Consider the following 8,371-nt stretch of genomic DNA (forward strand, 5'->3'; position numbering starts at 1 on the left):
CGGCGAGCCAAGACTGCAGTACCGGAAACCATGGCTGCAGTGACAGCCCTGACCCAGATGCTGTGAGTGCATGACAGCAATGTCATATGCTCCTCGCCCCAATCCAGGGTGGCGAACTCTCTGGAGCAGCCCGAGGGCGTTATCTGGGCAGCAAAATTAGGTCATGAAAGGAATGGAATTCTTTTTTTTTTTTTTTTTTTTTTTCTTCAGTGTGTGGTCTTATTTTAAATCGCAAGTGACTCTAACATTCATTAAGTAATTACAGCCAATAGAACATCTAGACCTCCAGGCCGCTCTTAACCTCTGCAAACCTCTGTTTGTTCTTCCTGAAGTATTGCAGCCTATCATGTTGTTTCAATTTTTAAAAATAGACCAGCTCTAGTATCATTGCTATGGAAAAGGTAAAGAGAACAGTAACTCGCACTGCTCCTAAGCCTTTCTTAGTCACAGTAAGAGTTTTTGCCTCTTACTATTTTAATTCCAAAGAGTCAGACAGACACCTTGACATGCTTTTTTTCCATCTACCACCTGTTTTGACCTCCACCAAAAAGTAGCAGGTTAGACATAATTACACGACCTCACTGTGTAACAAATTTGGAAGCAGACTAGAAGTGTTGACTGTGACTGGAACTGAACAAGTAATTTTCAGGCCACCTTGTTAAGTAGCCAATGCATTGGTGTTAACTAGGTGGTAACTTAGAGCTAGGGAAACTGTCCTGGGAGCTTTTAGCAATTGGGTCAGTCTCAGTTTTGCTGCTTACTCCAGAGGCCCACTGATGTGCTGCACTGCCTTCTGGCATTCCTCAGCTGCGGCGCTTAAGGAGATGGGAACTCTGCTCTGTATTTCACCCAGGCCACTGGGCTTTGTAGACAGTCACGGCTTTTCTTCAGACACAAAAATAAAAACAGAAAATTAAATGGCTGGGATGTCGATGCTATAGAAAACTTACTTTCCTGCCCCTTATGTAAAGTTGGAGGTTTTTTGCACAGCTGAAGCAGTAACATTTAGACAGTGTCTTAAAAAAAAAAAAAGCATATGAGCATCCCAGCTTTTCTGTTGTCAGCTTCCAAAGCTCCTTGGTTGCCATTGAATAACTGACTGGTTTAACAGCACCCTGAGAAGGGGATAGAATTGCCCAGGTGGACATCAGGGATGGTGTTTATAACTGTTCCCAGCCACGTAATGGGCTTTGGTCACTTCTCAGTTTATAAGTTCCTGCTGTCAGAGTTACCATCTGCATGCCCACAGCAGCCAAAGCTGCTTCAGCTTTCCCTGCAGTCAGCAGATTAAAGGAAGATTTGAACAGTGGGATATTCTAGTACAGTAATTTAGAGATGCTTAATATTTAAGAAGATGACACTGTGAGGAATCAAAACCATCAATCTGCACAGTTTTCCATAAAGTTTCAGGCTTTCTGTATTCTCCTGACCTCTACCAGTTATCAGAATGATTTTCCTTTTAATTTACTAACAGTTTTAACAAATGAAACAAATTATTCCTGAATTCCTTCAGCTGTTACATAGCCTTCTGGTGTGCAATAAGGGGTGTCATTATTTTAGGCAAAGGTCTCTGAATGTACTTGGTACATATACTTCCATTGCGTTATGGAATGAAGAGCCTTTAAGGATGTCAGTATGTTGTAGGTGATGCACCTCCAGGTGCCGGTTTGTTTCTAGTGCTTCTGCTTTGACAATGTTAATGCTGCATTTCAGCAGGGTCAACTTTATATTTTGCAAGGTGGGAAAGAATCCTGTTGCCCCAGGAAAGCCCATTTCATGCAGAAATTACAGGATTGCTGCAGTACAGGAACGCCCCACATTGTTGAAAATGTTTTTTCCTGGGTAATTTTAAATAAGTGGGATTTTTTTTTTTTAATTTTTTTTAAGCAAACGGGTAGCTCAACATCCTTTTAATGGTTGGAAAAGGAAATAATTGGATTTCCTTCCAAATGTGGAGGTATGTTATCCAGAGAGCAGCTCTGAGAAATAAAGATTGCATTTGCTTGTTTGAAAAGGCAAGTGTTTAACTCATGTCTAACTCACCTTTCATTGTGGGTTTTTTGATACTGAAGTAATTGTACTTTATTTTTCTGTTTTTTAGCAACTTCGATCTCAAGCTCGTGCACTGATAACGTTTGCTGGAATGATCCCTTACAGAACATCAGGAGACACGAACGCAAGACTGGTGCAAATGGAGGTCCTTATGAATTAGCAGAGAAGCTTTTGCTTAGGGTTGCAGCAACCGATGCCTGTCTTTAGTATGTTCAGAGGGTGGGACCAGTATCATTTTGTATTCTGTATTTTTGTTGATGGAAATAAATTTCTTTGATTTCTATTTGTTTTTGACATTTTCATTTTCACTGATTTTTGCGTTTTTATGTTTTTATTCATTTTATTTTAAATTGGTTTATATTTAGAAAATTATTCTTAATTAGTTATTGGGCTATGCAGAGAAAGAAGTTGTGGATCTGCAGTAGGGAGGTGAATGAGCAATTCTATAGTAGAAGAGGAAGTGGAGAAGAAAACTTTGATTTAATGCTCGCTGAACATACAGCTTAGAAATTTTAGGGTTTTTTGTTTTTTGAATGCATGTTAAATGTTGAAAAGCTGTTTATGATACACCACACACATGACACTGCTGTCAGTCCATAATGTTGTCTTGTGTGGCGTATGTGTTTATGCAGTGCAAATGAGCTCAGTGTGCTGCAGAGACTTCTTTCGCTTAACGAAGTTTAAACTCTTGGGTCAGTGTCTCAGATGTACACAGCTCTGCAAATCCTGGAGCTCAGTTGAAGCTTTTGCAGGAGCAGCTGGGATTGGAAACAGGTATATTTTAGTAGGAGAGATTTTTGTGATCGACACGTGAGTTTTTAGCCAGGTGCATCCATAAATGATCCCATATCGAGTTCACCAGAAGTAAGGAAGCTGAGCAGAGAAGTCCAAGTGTGGATGCATTGGGCACGGGTGGATATTACTTTTGCTTTAGTGGGAAACCTGCATCCCATTGAAGCGAGGGGCATTAAAAAATGGTTAGCTTTAAATGTTTTGAGCTACAATTAAATCGGTGTGAAAGCCCAGGAGCATGTTACAGTATAAGCTTTTTCTCTTTAATATAGCTGCCTATCTTTGAAAGGAAATGGGAGGAATGTTGGTGGTTGCTCTTACTGTTCTCTCTGTACGTGCCCTTCTGCACTGCTGCTGTCTTGCCCTCACACCGTTTGTGTTACTGGGATGTGAGAACACATACAGTTCTGGATACAGAACGGGCAACAAAACGTAGGGGCTGATTTCAGCCTTTGCATGTTCATAGCTAGCGTGGGAGAGAATTCATCTCCATTTTGCAATGTCTAAGCTTAACGGCATAGAGGGATATTTGACTGACTTGATGACCATTTCCTAATTACTTTTTCCACTAGAAATGCTGTAGCATAAATTTGTCAGCCTTTTGGACAGGAAGCAAAGGGGTGGTTTGCTGAGCCACCCAAACCCATGTGTCTCAGCATTAGCAAACTGGCTGCTGGGGCTCCCGGGCAATAGAACTAGGGATTGTGTATGGCACTGAGTGGTCCCATAGCATGTTCAAGATTGTTTCAACTGGAGGAGACCTGGACAACACCCTGCAAGTAAAGGGGATTTGGTGAGTTACCTGGGGAGGGGAATTGAGTTGCCTAGCAAAATGTCAACCGGTGAGCGTGGAAAGCTTTATTAGCTATTAACATTTCTGGCATATTCGTGTGGGAATGCTTCTTGGTATGTCTCAGTTGACAATTCATCCAGTCCCCTGGAGAACAGGTTACCAAAAAGTAGGTGGCAGAGCAAGGCATCTTCCTGATACTTGCAAACAGTCCTCGTTGGGCCAGGATTGCCCCACGTACAGTCCTGCAGGATAAACCCTGCTCTTGTGTTTTCCTTGCTGGCACTCGGCCCCTGTCCCTGGGTTACTCCTAGCATCAAACCACCTCATGTACAGAGAGGCTGGCGAGTCTGTACCTGTCCTCAGGCAACTGCTGACCAGAGCAAGAGAGGGACAGCGTCTGCCGGAGTCTATTCAGGAAGGGTGAAGGCCACCTTCCCTGCTGTAATTCCTTCTCCCCGCTCCACCCCTCATGTGGGGACAGAAGTCCTTTGGGGCTCAGCTTACTGCTGCCATTTGCAGGACCTTATTCTCCTGTCTTTTGCCCATCCCCTGCTCAGCTGAGCTGTTGTGCTGCCTCACTGGCATGTTTCTGATGTCAAATGTTGGACCTAGGGACCTTTTAGAAACAGCAAGTTGCCCTTTCTCTGTCTGCCCTTTGAGGACAGCTGTAGCAGATGCTTCCTAGTGCTTCTTAGCCTTCATGGGTGTTAGTAAAAGAGAAAAGTGACGGCCAGATGTAGTTTGCTCCCTTTGTGCTCAGTGGTTGTGACTTCAGCCTCTGATCCTGCCGAACCCAGGACAGGTCCCTTCTAAGCTAAACAGAAACTGAATTATTTCATACTTTCAAAAGCCAAGATAGTCCTTCTGTGATGGACAGACAGAGGAAATAAACCCCAGGGAGTCAAAGCCCTGAGACTAACCCTGGAAAGGTAAGAGCCCTGTTTCAAGATGTGAGAGGTTGTGGGTATAACAGAAGGTGTCACAGATAGTTGGAATTAAATTATTTCCTGTTGATTGCCCTGTGATTTCTTCTTAGGTCTGTGCAGGTGGTGAGTGTTGCAGCCCATCCATCTTCCCGTGTTCCCAAGAGCGGCGGGTTCCAGCTCTGTGCCTAGGCCTGGCTTTGACAAACCTGGGTCTCCTCTGCACGACTTCAAGGGCTTTGCTGCATTGAGGTAGATGCTGACGCACGTACTGGTGCTTCGCTGAATAAGGCACCCCCATGGTTTTCCAGATGTCACTGTTTTCTCTCCACCCCACGCTTATTCTGCTGGAGAGAACAACCTGGTTCTGCTCCCTCAGGCTTCTGACTGGCAGACCTGCTGCTGCTGGAGTGAAGTTCGTTAACCCTTTGTACTGTCACACTCCAACTTTGCTAATGTGCAGGCTTAGCCTTGGTTTTCTAAATAGTTCATCTGCTAGAAGGGCTTTTTGGGGTGTCGCTAAATTCATACCTCGTGTTTGGCGCAGCCTGCTCAAAGGTGATGTCACTAAGCACTCCCTTTACAAAAGGGAGTAGTGCTCGCTTTTACGGCATGGTGCTGTCAAGGGCATAGCGAGAGCTACCTCCATTTTCCTTGTGCACAAAGGGCTTCTGTCTGCTTGGACAGCCTTGCACAGGTCATATTGAAAACCGTGATAGCATGCAGCAACATCTGAGTAAGTTAGTGTTTGTAGTTTGCCAGGCACAGTTTGCAGCAGAGCTGTGGATGTTCGTCTGAGCTGAATTTATTCTTAGTATAAACTGGCAGTCAGTTCATACAGTTACACAGTTTATAAAATCTCAGTATAAACTGACAAATCTCTTAAGTCAGTGGACCTCTGCCCCTTTATACAAGAAAAAAGTACAGATGAATGCTGCAGGTTAAATTTAGGATGATTCCATCTGCTTTTTCCTGCTCCAGGACTAATCCTCAGCAAAAAAGATCCCCCAGGTAGATGAGATGCATCCTAAGGGTGGCTCACTAGTTTGAGTCAAATGTAGGTGTCCTGGTTTCAGCTGGAATAGAGTTAATTTTCTTCTTAGTAACTGGTACAGTGTGTTTTAGATTTTGTGTGAGAATAATGTTGATAACACACTGATGTTTTAGTTGTTGCTAAGCAGCGCTTATCCTAAGTTAAGGATTTTTCGGTTTCCCATGCTCTGCCAGCAAGCAGGTGTACCAGAAGCTGGGAGGGAGCATGGCCAGGACAGCTGACCCCAACTAGCCAAAGGGCTATTCCATACCATAGGACGTCATCCTCAGTATATAAACTGGGGGGAGTTGGGCAGGAGGGGCCGATTGCTGCTCGGGCATCAGTCAGCAGGTGGTGAGCAATTGCATTGTGCATCACTTGTATTTTCTTGGGTCTAACTTCTCTCTTTTTTTGCTATATTCCTTTTAATTGCAATTCTTATTATTGTTATTATTATATTTGTGTTATTGTTATTATAATATTTTAAATCTTTTGTTTTGTTTTGTTTTAGTTAGTAAACTGTTCTCATCTCAACCCAAGAGTTTTACTTTTTTTTCCCGATTCTCCTCCCCATTCCACTGGGAGGGGGGAGGAATGAGCGAGCAGCTATGTGGTACTTAAGTTGCTGGCTGGGGTTAAACCATGACAGCAGCTCATGCTTGTGTGGCTAGAGGAGATTTGAGGAAAAAGTGAAAAGGTGTTTGCCTTGTGATGTTCTGTCCTGGTATGGATGTAACAGAGACACACAGAGTCTCCAGGTCTGTTTTCCATGGTTTGCATGGCTCATCAGTAGTGAAACAACCACAAGTGCCGTGGTATCGGCATAGCAGCTCTTAAAGCTTTACAGTCTGCACATCCTTTGACGAATGAGGTTCGAGCTGATGTGGTCTGGATTTAAAAGGGCATTGCAGGGGAATCTAGAAATACTCATTGTAAACTTCTGCCCTATGTTACTTATCCAGTGGGGGGGGGGGGGGGGGGGGGCGGAGTTAAAGCTCTGCCCAGGGGTTAACCATGGGCTACTGGTAAAAACTAAACTGAGCTAATGGAAGACAGCCAGCTCATGTGAGAATTAACAGGTTTTCTGCCAACAAGCAGAAAACCTGCTGAAACGTGCCTCGAGGGCCCTTCCTAAACACTGTTGTGGAGCTGGTGTCAGTGGGTCCTCTCTTCTCAGCTTGGTTTCTTTGGTGTTTGGGGGGGTGGGGTTTATCCCCACAACAACATGAATTCTTCTAAGTATTTTCACAGTGGTGCCTGCACTGTTACCCCAGCGTATGCTTGGCTTAGCTGGTTGTACAGTCAGGTTACTGCCTACAGCCTGCCAGATACGTTCCTGCTCCTCTGCCTTTTCTTGGATTTCCCTGCTGACTGCAGATTCTGCATCTTGATCCTGATTTTTTGTTTTGTTTTCCAGACCGTCTGGCTGGAGTAGACCTGCTAAATGAGGTGGCTTCTCTGTTTTCCACAACGGTCTCCCACCACTGCTGGGTTTGTCTAAGACAGCCCTTGGATCTTGTTGCTTGCAGGAGCTGAAGGAATCGTGTTCAGAAAAAATGAATTTAATTTTTTTGTTCTTGTTACCCTTTCAACACTTGTCTCCCCAACCTTAATAAACCCCAGCCTCTCAAGGAAGCAAGCTGTTTTCCTTCCAGCCTGGAGGAAAGAAGGGGATACTGTTAATTCCAGTTCTGTGTCCCTGGGGTGGGACAGTGCTCAAATACTGCTGCTGTTCGTGTCCCTGTACCAGTATTTTTGTCCTGTTTCTGTCTGGGTCTGAGGTTGGAAGGATGGAAATGGTGTCTGGAAGAGGATGGGAGATGATCCCTTTGCCCACACTGCGTAAGGTTGCTGGCAGTTTTCTGAATAACCATCTTATTTTCCCTTCCCAAGCTTCCTTCCCTGCAGTGCCAAGAAACTGAGTCCTGCTCCGTGCGGTGGGTTTGCAGTGCTGAGCCCCTGCTTCGTCTGCGTGGCCCCTGTCATCCAGGGTGGTAGGTTCCCTCTTCCACAGGGATGGAAACAGGATAGTTAAAACTTCATTAAAGGCCTATCAGAATATAGTGCTTTGGCAAACTTTAAAAGAAGCCGTATGTAAAGCATTGCACTATTCTCTGCCTAACTCGATTCAGGTTCATTTGATGCATTTAATGGGCAGGATGAAGTGGGGGATCGGCTGGAAGCGAGGGAAAGCCCTGCAGAAGCAGCTTGGCACCTCTTCACTGCGTGAGCGGAGGAGCTGGAGGGATGTGCCGCAGAGCTCTCCACTCCTGCTCCCAGCGCCGGACGGCCCCGGTATTGTTGCTGCAGCTGGTGTTGTGAATCAGGCCGACGACAAGCGCATCCTACTATCCGGCTATTTCACTACACCAGGGTTGCATCATACCACTCGCTTCGCTCTTCGCCCGGCGTCTGGAGTCCTCCTGTCCCTCCCGGAGCATTTTTGACTGCGCTGTGTTTAACAGATACACACCCACACCTGTTTAAGAGACTCCGTGATTTGTGCTGGTTTGGGCAAGGTAGCACTTTTGATCAAATAATGAGGTTCTAAAATAAAGCCATTTCTGCTGGGCATGAGTCTGTTGTTGCATCTGTTGAGAGAGGAAGCTGGTGTCTACCTTGCAGGAGGTGTTGCGCAAGGTGCTGGGGCGAGGCTTTTTCCTCGTCCCCATTTCACCCTTCTCCCTGTTCGCAAGGCCGGGTGTCGAGAGCGGCAGCGGCACCACCTGTGCCGGCACATTTTGCACGGTGATGCCCGGGTGTTAGGGGCGCTGAGCT

At 45.3% G+C, this 8,371-nt stretch overlaps 1 protein-coding gene across 8 annotated transcripts in view; it reads left to right on the forward strand.

Moving 5' to 3' along the window:
• Positions 1-8,165, forward strand: part of NUP93 (nucleoporin 93) — a 91,538-nt gene extending 83,373 nt beyond the window's left edge. For 7 of the 8 annotated variants that reach the window (XM_030025651.1, XM_030025649.2, XM_030025650.2 and 4 more), the window contains one exon: positions 2,102-2,335. In XM_030025651.1, the coding sequence (XP_029881511.1) occupies positions 2,102-2,212 (111 nt within the window). In that variant the 3' untranslated portion in view covers positions 2,213-2,335. Of the gene's footprint in view, positions 1-2,101; positions 4,813-7,010 lie in introns of those variants that run through there. The other variant, XR_005933195.1, reaches the window with a different exon arrangement.
• The last annotated feature ends 206 nt before the right edge of the window (positions 8,166-8,371 follow it).

Source organism: Aquila chrysaetos, chromosome 9, assembly GCF_900496995.4.
Source record: "Aquila chrysaetos chrysaetos chromosome 9, bAquChr1.4, whole genome shotgun sequence".
Taxonomy (NCBI): Eukaryota; Metazoa; Chordata; class Aves; order Accipitriformes; family Accipitridae; genus Aquila; species Aquila chrysaetos.